This window comes from Misgurnus anguillicaudatus, chromosome 10, assembly GCF_027580225.2.
Source record: "Misgurnus anguillicaudatus chromosome 10, ASM2758022v2, whole genome shotgun sequence".
Lineage (NCBI taxonomy): Eukaryota > Metazoa > Chordata > Actinopteri > Cypriniformes > Cobitidae > Misgurnus > Misgurnus anguillicaudatus.
Genome location: NC_073346.2, coordinates 11,253,092 through 11,271,218, shown reverse-complemented (window position 1 = coordinate 11,271,218; position 18,127 = coordinate 11,253,092). Strand labels below are relative to the sequence as shown.

Sequence of the window (18,127 nt, the reverse complement as noted above, 5' to 3'; positions counted from 1 at the left end):
AGATAGCACAAAACCGACATTTAACTATACATAAATTATCTTAAATATAAACTAAAAAGAAATGTTGAATGAGAACTTAAAATTATGCACAGTCTATGTAGGACTATACATAAAGTGTGTGAGTGCAAACAACATTTAGTTTGCATAATGTTTTAGTATTCCACAGTATACAAATAAAGGGGCTTCATGATGCCAAAGAAGGACCATTTTGGGCTAAATGGTTCCATACAGAACCTTTAACATCTGAAGAACCCTTCTGTTTAACTAAAGGTTCTTCGTTGTGAAAAAAGTTCTTCAGATTAATAAAAGGTAAGAAAGAAATGGTTCTTCCCAGAACCTCTGACTAAAAGGTTCTTTGAGGAACCAAAAATGCTTCTTCTATGTCATCGCTATATGAATAACCTTAAAGCAAATTAATATTTTTAGAGTGTGGATATAGTTTAACAATATTTTCAAGTATGTTTAAACTTTTTCGGTGTGAGGTTTAATTACACATAATTGTTGTATTTTATAAAAGGTAATAAAACATCATATGAGAACCACTGGGAGAACCTTGTCTTCTCCTGTCTGACTTTTGAAAAGTTATTTAAAAAAAAATCATAATTAAATCGGATTTCATAAGATTATCAAAATTATAGCATGTGTGTTTGAGCTCTGGTAAAGATGGTCTCTCTCTCTCTCTCTCTCTCTCTCTCTCTCTCTCTCTCTCTCTGTGTGTATGTGTGTGTGTAATTGGTGGCTGATGTGTATTGGTTGAATGTAAAGTAAACACACTTGAGTGGGTGTAGTGTGTAGTGTGCTGAAGTTTGAGTGCTCACTCAGTGTCGCAGTGAGTCAGAGACAGCAGCTACATGTCAGCCATGCTCACACTAAAATGGGTACGGTAAGATGACTCTTACATTATACAAATATTGCTAACATTTATATTTAGCTTTTATTTTGGAGTCTTATTCTTTATAGCGGGCATTGCATTTTATCTATTTTGTTAAATCTATTTGATCTCTTTTGTTGTTCCACATTGACACTAAAATCTTACCATCTTTTATTGTACATACAGTAGAAATAAATAACGTTTCTTAATGTGTTCATTTATATTAGCATATGGTGCAGAAATAAACAAAATGATCAGCTACTAAGCATGTTGCACAAAATTTGACTGCTTTCGTTTTGCTAAGATTAAACTTGTAAGTTAATTAAAACTATACAATTTTGCAACTTGTCTTTCCCATTTAAAATAACAAAACTGTTATTATATTATATTATATTATATTATATTATATTATATTATATTATATTACATTATATTATATTATATTATATTATATTATATTATATTATATTATATATTATATTATATCACTTTCGTCTCGTGAAGTCATTACGTCAGGCTGATGAACTGGCGGCGCGCGCTTTAAACGTTTTGCAACGGCGCGCAAACTGTTATACGAGCATTTTCACAAATGTTTTGAAGTGAAGTTTGTGTGTTTATATGTTGTTGTGTTGACAGTTTTTTTCAGTTATATATATTTTGTCACGGTTTGGTGTGTGTGAGGGATTTGTGCTCAAACGCACAGGCAGAGCCGAACTATCTGGACGTAAGTTAAGTTCATACACTGTTTTCAATGACTAAACGTGACTACTTTTATTAAAGTTTGATAAATAGAGCTGAATTATTTGATTGGGAAACACGAATACCCTATAAATACCTGATAAATCATGACCAGCCTATACTAGAGTATAAATTACTGGTTTTATAGGCTACTATACAATAATATCAACAGAACTGTATCCTCCTATTATTTTACATCTGTCGGCTCTTATTTAAGCACTCAGACCAGTTTTTGACAGCTTTTTTATAGAAACATAAGTTTAATGTTTGAAAATTGTACTTATTGTCTTGCCAGCATTTGTGTTTGACCTCACCAATGCTCTTGACTCGAGAATGAGAGCAAATCCCTACAGTCATTTTTCAACATTGACATCAAAAATGAATGTAGGGAGAAGGGTGTCTTGTGTCTTTTAGCAATAGCTTGTATGCATACTGAACTGTGAGTACTGAAGATGATAAACCTGTAGCCTACATCCTAAACATATGTAACATTTTAACATTTTTCTTTTCTGGTTTGGCAAGCCCTGGCGTATCTTAGGAAATGATGGAAAATGCATTGCTTAATGTATTCCTTTGCACACGCTTTGCAATTGCTAGGTTGTTTTAACCCATGGTTGGGTCATGGACATTTTCTAAGCTAATTTAAACCAACAATCGGGTTTATCCCTATTTTACCCAGCCATTGCCTGAAACAACCCAGGATTTTTAAATGCAAATGTGTAGAAAATAATATTCACCACTGACTTACGATGTTTAACATGTCTTGGGAAAATACAAGAGGTTACACTATACTTTGGTTTTGCAGTGTGTCTTGGAAAGCAGCACTGTGTGTTTTCAGTGCATTTATGAACCCAAAACCAATTCAACCGATGCCATTTTAAACATGTCAAGAACGTGTTTCCCCTGCCTAGTTTATATAATTTAGTCAAAAGGAAATGATTTGACCATGTTTGATCCAGCCTTCATTGATTCATTATTCATGCAATGTCATGAATATATATTTAAATATTATACATAAATTTAATATAAATAATAACGCTCTTTAGTTTTTTGCATGTTAGTTTTAATGTGCATGAAATGTTTCATTTTTTAATCAAATATACTTGATACTTATGAGCCAGGAACATTAAATGAAACAGCGGTTGTCTGTTGCTCTCTCAGCTGGTGATTGGTACGCTGATGGAAATGAGGGAGATATTTACTTTTCTCAACCCTAAGTCAATATTAAAACATTTCAGCTCACTAACCCATATCTGAATATTTACAGGTGTATATTGCACTGCATGTAGGTACTCGAGTCAAAACATAGGCCAAGCGCATGTACAGTACAGTACAAATCTATGAGTTTCAGTTACACAATTTATAACACCACCTCAACTTTAATAAGCAATGAACTATGAAGTTAAAATCTACACTATTCATATTTTGGATGATATTATGCTAAGACATTTCCTTTTATTAGACTTTACAATAAGGTTATATTTGTTAACATTAGTTAAGGCATTAGCTAACATGATTGAACTAACAATGAACAATACTTCTACAGCATTCATTAATCTTAATTCTAATAACTACAGTACTAACAATGATTACTAAATGCTGTAAATCTGTATTGCTCATTGTTAAATTAATGTTGGCTATGCATTTACTATGTTAACAAATACAACCTTATTGTAAAGTGTTACCAGCTTATATATGTAATGTGGTGTGATTTTACAACTTAAACTCATATTTGTCATTTTGTGTTCCTTCATTCCGTTTCTTGTTCTTTACTTTTATTAAAGTTCACGGCGACCTCCCTTTTAACAGCCTGTCGGGTTCCTGCAAAAACAGGTGCTTTGAACTGGTGGAGGCTGAACCTCCAAACTGCCGCTGCGACAACCTGTGTAAAACATACAGCAAGTGTTGCTCAGACTTTGATGAACACTGTTTGAAAACAGGTAAGCCTTATCAGCTGACAAAACAGATTTTTTTGTGTCTTTCCAAAGAGATTTCTAATAATTATGTGCACATTTGTAGCTACAACAGCTTCATTCAATTTTCTTTGTTGTTGTTGTTTAACCCATATTTTCTCTACCCCCAACTTCAGATGGGGGGTTCGAGTGTAGTAAAGACCGCTGTGGTGAAACACGTAATGAGCAACATGCCTGTCACTGCTCAGAGGACTGCATGGCCAAAGGAGACTGCTGCACCAACTACAAGTCTCTCTGCAAAAGTATGATACAATTCTCATTTTAATATAGCTTTAGGAACTTTAAGTCTCTAATGCAAACAGGGTTTTGGGGCATATTGTTGGATACTGGTGTTACTTACAGATTTAACCACCACTAGTTGATTTAAAAGCACATCCTATTACTCCTATAAACAGTGGCGGCTCGTGACTTCTTTGGTCTTGTGTGTGGATCGTCATGTCAAAATATGTGTTCCGTGCCTTCTACAGACTTCTAGTAAGGGTTTATGATAAAAAAAAACACTCGCGTTTGCCAGATACTCGCTTAAACTTAAGTGTAATCATAGTTTAGTGTCTTGCGATGTGAGCATCTATTTTATTATGAACCCTTTCGACGCATATACATCAGGCACGTATTTTGACATGACACGTGATGCACATAGGTTTCCATGACACACTAAACACATATTTTGACATGACGAGACACACACACGACACCCCAAACACATAATTTGTTTTTTTGCCTCTTCGGAAGAGGAGGCACCGGCCATCACTATCTATAATAAACAAAACAAAAATATAAGAAGAATGAAATAGGCCACTGAGGTAATTGAAAAAAGTGGAAAAATGAATTGGAAGAAGTACTTCTCTCAGTATATGTGACCCTGGACTAGAACATTTTTTGAAATTGAGATTTATCCTTAATTTGAAAACTAAGCCTTCCATTGATAGGATAATATTTGGCCGATCCACAATTATTTGAATATCTGGAATATGAGGGTGCGAAAATATTGAGAAAATAGCCTTTAAAGTTGTTCACAAAAATAAAAGATTTGATAAATTTATGGTAGGAAATTTTCAATATCTTCATGAACCATGATCTTTACAAAATATCTTAATGATTTTTGGCATAAAAGAAAAACTGATAATTTTGACCCATATAATGGATTTTTGGCTTTTGCTACAAATATATCCATGCTACTTATGACCAGGATCACATACTGAAAGTTTTAAATTCAAAAAGCCAATTATCTTAATGGGAAAGGCATGACTTTTTGCTTTGAGAGATTAAATAACATTAGCTGAACCAACCTAAAAATGCCTTTTTTTACCCTAATTTGAATAGACATTTATTTGGTGATCTGAAATATGGGTAACACTTTACAATAAGGATGCATTTGTTCACATTAGTAAATGCATTAGCTAACAATGAGCAATATAGTTTTTCAGCATTTATTATATATTGTGCATTAACAGAGCTTTGATTTTAAAAATGTATTCATAAATGGTCAAAATTAATTAATGCTGTTGATGTATTCTTAATTAATGTTAACTAATGCATTAACTAATGTTTAAACTTTATTGTAAAGTGAAATATGTTATTGGAACATATTTAAATGAGTGGGGATGGGTGTAAAAAAAGTACCGGTGTGTTTGCATGTGTGTGATCAATCACCTGGTGTTATTGACACACTTCCTCTCTCTCTGTGTTAGGTGATGTTTCTTGGTTGCAGGAAGAGTGTGGGGAGATTAAGAACCACGAGTGTCCTGCTGGGTGAGAGATTACAGTGACAAACATCACACCATCCATACCACCTTTCATATTCATCACTGTGTCCACGACACTCATATCTCAGCCCACTGCTGGACTTTACATACCAGAGAAGAGGGAAAGATTTATTGATTTAAGTGATGAATGACAGCAAACACAGAGTTCAGAGATGGATGTCGGGCATTGGTTTGACCAAACATCTAACAAGAAGCACTGCTAGGGTTTTGCATTACAGTCAGTGTTAATGCATGAACATTAAACACCCCACTATGAAACTGGTGCAGTTTTTTCCTCTGTTGATGTATTTCATAGTGCAATAGGAAATTTGAAAATAAGACCTGGCCAATATGAGGTTTAGTTATGGCAGCAAATGCCAAATGTCTTTCGACAACGGTTTACCAATGCTTTGGTTTGTGTAGGTTTGTTCGGCCCCCTGTCATCTTGCTGTCTGTCGATGGTTTTCGTGCGTCCTTCATGAAGAGAGGAAGCACAGTGATCCCCAACATTGAGAAACTACGTAAGATCTGTTAATGTCATGTTATACAAATTACCAGTTTGGCTTTCTAGCTATACAAATAAATATATATGACTTGTCATGTCTCCTATAGGATCATGTGGAACCCATGCACCATACATGAGACCTGTGTACCCCTCCAAAACCTACCCCAATTTATATACGATCACAACAGTATGTATCGTTCAAGAGCTTAATCTTTTTTTTGTGATAATATAGCTTCTGATGCATTTAATATTGTTTACATTTAATAGAGTAAAATGTAATAATCTTTCCTTAATTTTGCTTTGCTTTAGGGGCTTTACCCTGAGTCGCATGGAATTGTGGGTAATTCTATGTATGACCCTGTCTTTAATGCTAGCTTTAGCTTCCGTGGGAAAGAAAAACTCAACCATCGATGGTGGGGAGGACAGCCTGTGAGTCTCTCAACCTCCTTTTTTCTGAAATCATTGACATGATATTTAAGATATCAAAATTATATTTTCAGAGAATTGTATGCAGAAAAACAGTGAATCACAAAAATGATTTTAACTGAGTTTTCACAGACTAGGTCACATATATGTGAAGAAATTTTGGGGTCACCATTTTAAGCAGTACACCATAGTCCTTACAAAAGACATTTAAGAGAACATTGAGACAGTTATATCTGGTTTTTTACTTACACATGTTTCTGATACTGCAGCCAGTGGAATATTGAGACAACTATGAACTCTGTGCATCACACCATTGAGCTTTTTAGATCCTAAGGTACACAAAGTCGAGTGGGGGGCGTCTCCAACACATCTGTCAGCTATTAGTCAAGCAGCTGGTCTTGATTCTCGGTTTTCACTAAACTTTATTTCTTCTGGCTGATGCCAGACACCACTGACTGAGATGTGATGGTAAATGAGGCAATCGACAGAAAAGACATCACAGATGGAACTGATCCAGTCTTGTCACTGCAGTTTGACAAGTTCTGCCAAACGCTTGCGAAATTATCCAACACAGAGAACGATTGTCCCTTATTTGTGAATTGTAGTCCTATTTTCTTGTCTTTCTTATTTTTTCTGTTCGAGGGTTTAATGCATGAAACAGCAAAAAGATTTTTCTTAGCAACATAGAAAAAAAATGTTTTTTCTGACACCTATTTTCTCTTTTATCTAGATCTGGATCACTGCAGTGAAACAGGGAGTAAAAGCTGGAACTTTTTTCTGGCCTGTGTAAGTCAACATGAGCTACAGCCCCCACAACGCTCTAACAGTACCCTTGCAACCACAAAGCAGTAGGATAAAAAACACCTTAGCAACTGTTTAGCTACACCCTAACAAACACCCAGAACACCCTGGCGTCCACATAGTATGAGCTAAAAAACACCCTAGCAACTAACAACACTTTGGCAACCATCCACAACATCCTGACGACAACATAGCATAAGCTAAAAACCACCCTAGCATCTAACAACACCTTGGCAACTATTCACAACACCCTGGCGACAACATAGCATGAGCTAAAAACCACCCTAGCAACTAACAACACCTCGGCAAACATCCACAGCACCTTGGCGACAACATAGCATGGACTTAAAACCACTCTCGCAACTAACAACACCTTGGCAACCATCCACAATACCTTGTCGACAACATAGGATGAGCTTAAAACCACCCTAGTAACTAACAACACCTTGACAACCACCCACAACACCCTGGTGACAACATAGCATGAGCTTAAATCCACCCTAGCAACTAACAACTCTTTGGGCACCACCCACAACCCCCTGGTGACAACATAGCATGAGCTAAAAACCACCCGTGCAACTAGCAACACCTCGGCAACCATCCACAATACCTTGTAAACAACAAAGCATGAGCTAAAAACCACCCTTGCAACTTACAACACCTTGACAACCACCCACAACACCCTGGTGACAACACAGCATACGCTAAAAACCACCCTAGCACATAGCAGCATCTTGACAACCATCCACAACACCCTGGCGACAACATAGCATGAGCTTAAAGCCACCTTAGCAACTAACAACTCCCTGGCAACCATCAATAACACCCTGGTGACAACATAGCATGAGCTAAAAACCACCCTTGCAACTAACAACACCTCAGCAACCATCCACAATACCTTGTCAACAACATAGCATGAGCTAAAAACCACCCCAGCAACCAACAACACCTTGACAACCACCACAACACCATGACGATAACAGCTTGAGCTTAACCACCCTAGCACCTAACAAAACCTCGACAACCATCCACAACACCCTGGTGACATAATAGCATGAGCTTAAAACCACCCTAGCAACTAACAACTCTTTCGGCACAACCCCCTGGTGACAACATAGTATGAGCGAAAACCACCCTTGCAACTGACAACACCTTGTCGACAACATAGCATGAGCAAAAAACACCCCAGCAACTGACAAAACCTGGGCAACCATCCACAACACCCTGACGACAACATAGCATGATCTTAAAACCACCCTAGCACCTAACAACACCTCGACAACCATCCACAACACCCTGGCGACAACATTGCATGAGCTTAAAACCACCCTAGCAACTTACAACTCCCCGGCAACCATCCACAATACCTTGTCGACAACATAGCATGAGCTAAAAACCACCCCATCAACTGACAATACCTTGGCAACCATCCACAACCCCCTGGTGACAACATAGTTGCTAGGGTGGTTTTAAGCTCAAGCTAACAACTCTTTGGGCACCACCACAACCCCCTGGCGACAATAATAGCATGAGCTAAAAACCACCCCGGCAACTGACAAAACCTTGGCAACCATCCACAACACTCTGACAAAACCCTGACGACAACAGCATGAGCTTAAAACCACCCTAGCAACTTACAAAACCTTGGCAACCATCTACAACACCCTAACGACAACAGCGTGAGCTTAAAACCATGCTAGCAACTTACAGAACCTTGGCAACTATCCACAACACTCTGACCACACCTTGTCGACAACATAGCATGAGCTAAAAACCACCCCAGCGACTGACACAATCTTGGCAACCATCCACAACACCTTGTCGACCACATAGCATGAGCTATAAACCACGCTAGCAACTTACAACACCTTGGAACTATCCACAACACTCTGACCACACCTTGGCGACCACATAACATGAGCTTAAAACACCCTAGCTACTAACAACACCTTGACAACCACAGGCAACACTTTAACATCACCCTTGCAACCACATAGCATGAGCTAAAGTCCAGCATGCCAACTAAAAACAACTAGCAACACCCCACAACACTCTAGCACTGGCAACCAAATAGCAGTGGGCTAAAACCTCCCTAGCAACTAGCAATGCCCTGGCAACCACACATAACCCTCTGATAGCACCCTGATGACCGCATAGCATAAGCTTAAAATCATACTAGCCACTAACACCCACATGGCCCTAACATCACCCTGGCAACCAAATGCTAACTAACCCAATCAACGAACTAGCATAATGCCATCAATGCAATGACTTTAGCACAGACAGATAGAATTCATATATTCGCTAGAAGGTACACTACTGAAGGTACTTTGGGTCAAAATTACACCATAATTGCACCCAGTTTAATGTTATACGAGAGGTAATCACATGAATGTTCTTGTTCTGATGCTATATCAGGCAAGTCTTGGGCTTGCCCAGACTGAAACACAAGATCCCCTCATCTGTAGAGGGCCTTGAGACTGCATTGGGGGGGGGGGCTGTTTTGCTAGCAATTTGTGAGAAAGGCCCTATTGAGAAAGCAACTCAGACTACACTGTGAGCTGAGCTCAGTAAAATGCAAAGTGCCTGTCAGAGCTTACTTTCCATCTCAGTGCTGGAGGAAATTGAGTTGGGCTTTCTTATCTAAGCCCAGATGTTCATGTGGCCTGATCCATATATGAGCGAGTGAGAAGGTAGTGGTGGGGAAAAGGTTTCCTGTATAGATTAACATAGATTATCTATCCCGGTCTCTCGTCCCCTAATACCCTATATAAACACTTTAATTGTACTCACCACATACATGTGTTTTCTGTAGACCTCAGATTCAAAGGTTTGCTTTTGAAACTTTTCAGCTGTGCACACTTAAAATGAGACACAATCTGAAGAATGTCAAAGAGAGTCATATTTAATACATGTTGTGTTTCGACACCTGTATGCATTTATCTTGATGTGTGTTGTGATTATAGTACAATACCACTGGAAAGGAGAGTCCTGACTATGTTACAATGGCTTCACCTTCCTGATGCAGAAAGGTCAGTTTTATATATTTACTCACAATACTGTTGTAAACTAAAACTGAACTAAAACTTTGTTTTGCTGTAGCTTTGACTTTATAGATATGTGGGGAGGGGCTAAAAGGTAACAGGTGTCTGTTTGTTTGCAGGCCATATGTTTATGCAATGCATGCTGAACCGCTGGATACCTATGGTCACAAACTAGGACCCCACAACACCGAGGTGAGCAGCGTTTACACACTGAGAAGACTAACTGACTGCTTGCATTTACATAACAACAGTGACGAGCCAGTTATTGATTGCATTCGAACCAGTTATGGATGTTGAGGTTATTGTTTTGCAGCTTGATAGTGCACTGAGGGATATTGACAAGGTGATCGGACAGCTTATGGAGGGCTTGAAACAGATGAAACTGCATCGCTGCGTCAATATCATCTTGGTTGGAGATCACGGTACTGCATAAGGCAATTCTGGACAGACATTCCTATCGATTTTTTGTAAATTAACGTCTTGTCTTCCTCTACAGGTATGGAGGAAGCTCACTGTGACAACACAGAGTTCCTGAGCACCTACATGTCTAACACCGAGGACCTCATCCTGATTCCTGGCTCTCTGGGAAGAATCCGACCACGACATCCAAACAACTCTAAATGTTAGTAATTAAAAGAACAGGAGCAGATGGAGAAATTGTGGTCTGGCTGCATCAAAAATGACATTTTACTGGAAAAACCATAGTGTGCATTTGGAATAGTATTTTGTTTATTAGATTAGTTTCCAAATGAGAAAGCATTTAACATCTTGTCCATAAGCTAACATAAAGTGCAGTTCACCAAGCCAGACTCATCAGTGGCGTGCTGTGAGATCTCTTCCAGGAAGGCACGAATGCGAAACTCGTCAAAACATGTATGTAGCCCGTCATGTGCGTGGCTCGTCAGGTAAAAATACATGCCTGCTGCAGTTGCGTCCAAAGGGTTTATGATAAAAGAGACGCTCACGTCGGGGTTTCCCGCAAAAAATGTGTTAGTTAAGGTGGTAGGGTTGGGTGAGTGGGCGCGGCAGAGGGCGTGGCAATCAAAGGGGCGGGGCGTATGCATCATTATGAAAATTTAAATATTTTTATTTAAAACACTCAAATAAAACTTAATTTTGAAGAAACTATGACAGAAAATGAACACATACTAGATTATTAATGAATTAACATGACGGACCACGTCTAACCATACGGCAATCCATATTTCCTGTTATTATCCACTAGGTGGCGCTCTTACACAACTTATAAAACACTTAAGCATCCATGGATTCAAAAACAGTAAAAACTCTGTTTGTTTTGATCATTGTTCTAAATCTGATCTCTAACAAAAGTCTTTCATATTTGAGGTGATAAAAAGAAAACAATTTAATATAGAATGAAATGTTCTTTTTTGAAAGCAGAGGGTCTGTTCATCTTTTATTTGATATATTGTATGTTTATATATTTAAAGACTTTAACTTTTAATATATTTAACTTTTGTGAAAAAAATGCTGGCACTGGCTGGCAACTTAAAAAAAAAACACTGGCTGGGAAAGAGTTAAGTAAAATTAAACATTACTTTTTTACAATTATTTTATCACAATGTAATATCGGGCTCCACCTCTGAAATGACTATCAACTAGATTGCCAGATAGCTATTTAACCTCTTGTTTACGTAACTATGAAATCAATAACATAAATCTACTTTGAATCTACTAAAAGTGTTACAAAAACCTCAGTGCTTTTAACGCATGAAACAAGTTGGGACTTATGGCTTATTTTTTTATCTTTGGTGTGAGACATTTAAATTTTTCTAGATTTTTTTTTATATAAAATATATACTTTATTGCGTTATTTTGTTTATTGAAATAAACTTAAACCGCTAACTATTTTTTATTTAATATTTAATAACACAGTTCGAGGCTTCTGTTTAAGGCAATTTAGCATAAATAAGTTAATAGTTAAAGGTGTAATGTGTGTTTTAGTAGCATCTAGCGGTGAGATGGCGAATTATAACCAACGCAATGAGAAACTATAGTAGCCGCCACAGGACAAACACGTAGGGATGATACGCGCTCTTTAGAGCAGTTTGTCCATTTGGGACTACTGTAGAAACATGACAGCGACTTCCATGTAAGTGGACCCGCGGTGTAAAAACTGCTCATTGTAAGGTAATAAAAACAATACAGTTGTAATTACAATCATGTAATTTTTCTCTCTTTCTTTGTTTAGATGATGCAAAAGCGGTGGTAGCAAACCTTACTGTAAGTAATTTCTCTAAAATGTTTTTTGAATAATGTTCCTCAATGTAATACAGTAACTTTATATCATAAAGGTTGTTTATTACAGTAAACATTACCTTGTATAAACAAGCTCTACATTGATTATTCAGATGAATGTTTTATGTCATACTTTTCTCTGTTCTCTTAAAGTGTAAAAAGTCCGACCAGCATTTCAAGCCGTACTTGAAGCAGCACCTTCCCAAACGACTGCATTATGCCAACAACCGCAGAATCGAGGAGATTCACTTGATGGTTGAGAGGAAATGGCACATAGCACGGTAAATGTCCTCATATATCATTTTGACTCTGTGAGATGTCCAAAATGCCTTAAATGGCACATATTAAGCAAAATCCACTTTTTCTGTTTGGTCATATGTGTATTGGCAGTTTGTCAACACAACCACCCTACAATGAAAAAAATCAACCCTCTCTTTCATTTTCTTTTTTTTTAATCCTCATTAAACCAAAGCAGCCTCATTAGACATGCTGTTTTTATTCTTTTGTTAATGTGATGTCACACTGATAAAGCATAAATTAAAAAACACTAAATACTACACTGTAATATTGTCTTGTTTAGTATTGTCTTGTTTTCTAGTAAAAGTATCTAAATTCTTTGAAAATCGAACAGAGGATAAGGTTATTCACAGTTATTATTGTTTTTTAAGAAGTTTAGATATTTTACTGAAAACAAGACAAAAAGTAGTGATAGGAAAAATTATGCCGCTCAATGGAAATCTTCAGCAATGTACCTCTTTACCATTTCATTACCACCTTCTAACCATACCACAGTCACACATATCCATCTTTTAAATGGAGAGCGGTGACCTCTAAAGAAAACCGATGAGGTCATTGACATTAACCAACAGCTAACAGTACATCCACCACGGATGAGGATGCAGAAACAGTGGTTCCTTACGGCAGAGTCGGGACACCCTACTCTGTTAGCTTTGGCTGACAGTGAAGCCCTAATGAAAGGAAGCTTTCAGGAGATACAGTCTTGTCTAATCGGTGGCACCAGAGTCGTGAATTGAAATACTTCAGTCTTACCATACCTTAACGTGCTCTGTTGCGTGAAGCCAGGAATTAAACAAACTACTGGAGTTTTACGAAATGAAACAGAAAATTTATGAGCAGGTCTGCCGCTAATATATCGCTGTTAGGACCGACACTTAGTACTGGAATCACTAGATTTACTGTAGTGTCTGCTTTCCACTGGACAGTATGCAGCCCTCCCATCACTGAGGTTTCAGTATGCTTCCCACAGTCTGTTTGGCTCCTACACAACGTTGCTCAGCACGTTTCCTTGCACTGATTTATGCTCGTGGACTCAACACTAGACTTTATGTCCAATTAGAATAATCTACAAACAACATAAACTTGTCATTAACAACATTAACAGGTCATTTACTTGTGACCTGATATAACACATACACTGTTTGAAATCTGTTCGTAGAGTCAACATCCAAACAAAATGGAAATAAAAGTTCACAGTCACAGTTCACAGCCATCCAATCACAGTGGAGGAGGGGCGTTTTTATAGCACAAAAATTCTACAAATACAACAGCATATATGTAAAACAATGATTAACAACATATTGATTATTTGAGGATCTATTTGAGGAAAACCCTTCTCTACTTCTCATGTTTCACTTTTATGAAACCCTAACCAGTGAACTATAATAAGACGGACAATTTAATGTAACTCTAATACTTTATTAATTGTAATATTTATAAAATTATTAATTTTATTAAAAAAGTGTAACATTGTTAATTCTCATGTGACACTTTGTACGCCTCCAAACTGCTTACGACAGAGGCATTTTTTCCAGTTGCCATGAGATTAATAGAGAAGTTAATATGGTGGCGCCGTTGGCCCACAGCAGCCAATGCCTGGTCTAGTTATTTCTTTAATGACTATACTCTGCGCCTCCACAGTGTAATTGTGCCGTTGTGATTTATTGTGCTGCGTTAAGTTGTTTTTCCCACCGTTTCCAATATTAAAATCAGCGCAACATACTTTACAAAAAGCTGCTTCACAATCAGAAATTTAATTCCTTCATCCAGCTTTTGCAGCTATATTTTGTTCACTGGCAAGCGGCAATTGAGGTCGTGTGCCTGGCGTTTTCAGTCACGTTTAAACACTTTGGTGGACACAAGACTTTAAGCATGCACACTTTTCCAGACATTACTGAAAGTACGGGTAGAGAGAAACGTACGGGTTTTCTACTGGTCACATATCTCACAGTGATACGAATTTGCAGGTCATAGTTCAGCAGACTTGAACTTTGGTACACAGCGAAATGCTAAATATCTTCGCACAAGCTTGCGTTTTCAGTCTGACACATTCACATGTGTATAAATGGAAGTCAATAAAATGAAAATTGTGGTGTGACTACCCCTTTACACTGAACTAACTGTCGGGTGCCGACAGTGTTTTAGAAAGGCAGCAGAAAGTTTTTTCTTAGCTAGTACACCTGATGACGTTTTCTTATAAAAATCATACAATGTGAGTTGTACAAAAAAATAACACAAATAAAACCAAAAATAAAGCTCTACCCCTAACCCCTGTTTTACTGAGGCATAAGATCGTACTAAAATGAGATTGTACGAAATGCATACAAATTAACCTCCTCGTAAAATAGTTACATATTGTCTTATGTCGTATGATGTATGGCTTCATCCTGCTATAGACTGTTTAATCGGACACACGTGCGCTGTCGCGGTTACGCATCTGGACGGAATTAAACTTCCGGTCTCTGTTTGTTTAATGGTCCGGTTAGTGGCTAAACTGAACTCTTGAACAAATACCTCGTGGAAAATAACAAATGTTTTGGTTTTCTTAATGACGAGACATTGATCATGGATCACCGCTATGTCGATCTGTAGTTAACATTGTATACATTATATAGTACACATTTTACACAGTAACATTTGCTCAGTATTGTTTTTGATTTGCTTTAGCTATAATTTAAACTGAGGTAATCTGTCAGGATCCTGTCAGAATCTTGTCTTGTTTTTAATGTCTAGTTTAGTTTGACAGGGTCCTGACATCCCCGTATAGTTGTCTTGTGTCTGTGTGGAGAGTCACGTGCTCTGTGTTTATGTTTTGTGTACCGCATGCTCTCCTGTCTTTAGTCTTGACCCTGCCCCCTCGTTTCCTTGTTAATTATTCATGATTGGTTTATTCCCTTCACCTGTTTGTCATTGTTCCCTAGTTTAGTTTTCCCTATTTAATGCCATTGTGTCTTATGTCTTGTGCCGGTTCATTGTGTATCCAATGATACCATGTCATGTGTGCTTTGTCTTGACGTGGTTATTTTTCTAGTTTTTGTCATTGTTTGCCCCCTCGAGGGTATTTATGTTTTAATAAACGTTTTTTAGTTACGAGCTGTCTGCGATTGGGTTCTATCCACCACAACACCTTGACATAATCTACTTGTTATTTATTTTGCTTGTTATCAGAAATAAACTACTCTGAAAGGACTGTTGTTATTGATTCTCTGTGGAAGTTTACCGGAAGTTACGTTTGATCCACGAAAGCCGTTTGTTTATGTTGTTACTGCGATACAGCCACTTCACAATCCAGTCAGTTCATGCCTATATTTGTTTACTCTGAAATATAGCATAGAAAAATTGTATTTCTTAATTTTTCCTTAACATTTAAAGGAAAGGTAGAATCCGTTATGACTTGCTGTGGTCATGTCTGTCTGATACAGGAAGGCCTACGAAACAAAGAGGAATCAAGGGAAATGTGGGTTTGCCGGTGATCATGGATATGATAATAAGATCAACAGCATGCAGGTTTGCTATGCTTACATTGCTGTTCTTGTGAATACATTTTTTTATGTTGCTTTGGTGACTCACTTTGGCCATCTTTTCAGACCATATTCCTTGGGTATGGACCGGCTTTTAAATTTAAGACAAAAATTCCACCATTTGAGAATATTGAGCTGTACAACGTCATGTGTGGTGAGATCATTTTTATTCTTCATGCCGTAGCCTAAAGATCTTAACTACAAAATGAATACAAAACTTAAATTTGATTTGAAATTTCAATTTATAACCATTAGAGTTGATCGGAATATTTACGGTTGCCAGTTCTGCATTATGAAACCATTGGTATGGCAGATTTTATATTTAACATTTTTTAGTACTGTTGTTGTATGTTGCAGGCAGAAACTAAAAAGTTTCTGTACAATTTTGTGCCACTGTAGTCATTATCAATCATGTAATATTTCCTACAGTAAATGCATATCAACTGAAACAGGACAGGACTGATCTTTTGCCCTTCCTCTGCAGATCTGCTTGGCTTGAAGCCGGTCCCTAACAACGGTACCCACGGTAGCCTTAACCAACTTTTGAGAAGTCCTGTACACATACCCAGCATGCCTGAAGAAGTGTCCAAACCGAACCCCGCAGGACCAAACACGGCTATCACAGATGACCTGGGCTGCACCTGTGAAGACAAGGTTAGCAATAGAGAATTTTCAGATCTTAAAACAAACTCAATGCAAAATTCACACAGACTTACAGTGTACATAAAAGTGATTTATACAAATCTATTTATGGCTATCGGTAGAAAAATATAAACATTATTGGGCTTCTCATCTAGAAAAATACACTTGTGCTGTATGTGTTTATGGGGCACTTTTGCCCTGACCAATAAGGTAGCGCCATTGACATGTCCTGTATAAGTATTTGTTTAATATATGTGGGAAACCACACACTTTAGCATTCACATGTAAATATCTAGTACTTTGTTTTTTTATGGTTTGAATATTTTTTATTTATTTTACTAGTGAGAGGAATGACTACTATTTCTTCACATATCAAGTTACTATTGAAATTAAAAAGGTTATAGGGCTCAATTCATTTTTGCTGAAACCATGAAAAACTATTTGCTTCGTATGTGCATGTACATGCATTTATCAGGGACTGTTGTTGCATGTTTAATGTCTGTAATTTTCCGTTCAGCCGTGATCAGAAATTGTGGCTGGCTGCCATTGCTTTTCTCTTGAACTGTCTAGATTATTTTGACAATTTAGCTCTCTTAAATCATAGTAATTGCTTTAAAAGACTAAAGTGTTCCCCCCTGCCTCTGAAAGTGCTTTTGCCTTCTGCTCAGATGTAGATCTCTTGCTGGAGGTTTTCACCTTTAATCTTTTGCAGTTGCGTTCAAAAAGTAGGGGGCAGAGGGCATTGAAAGTGACCCTTGTAAGAGGCTATAACCTGGAGTCACTCTGGCTCTGTCTGTTACAGAACAAAGTGGAAGAGCTCAATCAGCGACTGAGACAAGTTATTGATGGTAATGTCTCTCCACTTCTCTGGAAAAATGCATTACTACGGTTAACCTGCATGTTTATTTAGCTGTTCCAGTTTAGTTTTCTGAGTTCAGAGTTGAGATCTTAAAAAATCTCAATGTTATATGAAAAGAATACCTAAAAATAAAAAAAAATTGTCAAACCTGAAAATCCTATGGGTTTATAATGACATGATTTTTTTATTAAATAATTGTATTTTGTTTAGGTTAACTGTACCTGTATTATCATTGCTGTCAGACGGAAACCTTGTATCTCCATATTTTGTGATTTCAATTTTTTCTTATAATTATTATTGAGTACCCTTCACGTCTGTTATTGGGTTTTTCAAATATGCAACAAATAAAGTTTAAATTTTTGTAATTTCTCTGGATTCTCAAACTATATAAAGACTAATGTTTTGTGTTTTTGGGGAGATACCAGCTTGATATTATGAAAATTCTT

The 18,127-nt window shown here is 37.3% G+C and overlaps 1 protein-coding gene across 3 annotated transcripts in view; it reads left to right on the top strand.

The window, feature by feature from the left end:
* Positions 1-737: 737 nt before the first annotated feature.
* enpp2 (ectonucleotide pyrophosphatase/phosphodiesterase 2) overlaps positions 738-18,127 on the top strand; it is a 31,344-nt gene continuing 13,954 nt past the window's right edge. The window contains exons 1-19 of one of the 3 annotated variants that reach the window (XM_055209439.2): positions 738-878; positions 1,508-1,595; positions 3,394-3,549; positions 3,699-3,824; positions 5,274-5,334; positions 5,751-5,848; positions 5,940-6,019; positions 6,142-6,261; positions 6,989-7,044; positions 10,026-10,091; positions 10,223-10,295; positions 10,417-10,525; positions 10,600-10,725; positions 12,316-12,347; positions 12,516-12,643; positions 16,082-16,166; positions 16,247-16,334; positions 16,665-16,834; positions 17,625-17,670. In XM_055209439.2, coding sequence (XP_055065414.2) covers positions 852-878; positions 1,508-1,595; positions 3,394-3,549; positions 3,699-3,824; positions 5,274-5,334; positions 5,751-5,848; positions 5,940-6,019; positions 6,142-6,261; positions 6,989-7,044; positions 10,026-10,091; positions 10,223-10,295; positions 10,417-10,525; positions 10,600-10,725; positions 12,316-12,347; positions 12,516-12,643; positions 16,082-16,166; positions 16,247-16,334; positions 16,665-16,834; positions 17,625-17,670 — 1,735 coding nt within the window. In that variant the 5' untranslated portion in view covers positions 738-851. Of the gene's footprint in view, positions 884-1,507; positions 1,596-3,393; positions 3,550-3,698; positions 3,825-5,273; positions 5,335-5,750; positions 5,849-5,939; positions 6,020-6,141; positions 6,262-6,988; positions 7,045-10,025; positions 10,092-10,222; positions 10,296-10,416; positions 10,526-10,599; positions 10,726-12,315; positions 12,348-12,515; positions 12,644-16,081; positions 16,167-16,246; positions 16,335-16,664; positions 16,835-17,534; positions 17,671-18,127 lie in introns of all 3 variants that reach the window. The other 2 variants (XM_055209438.2, XM_073871862.1) reach the window with 2 other exon arrangements.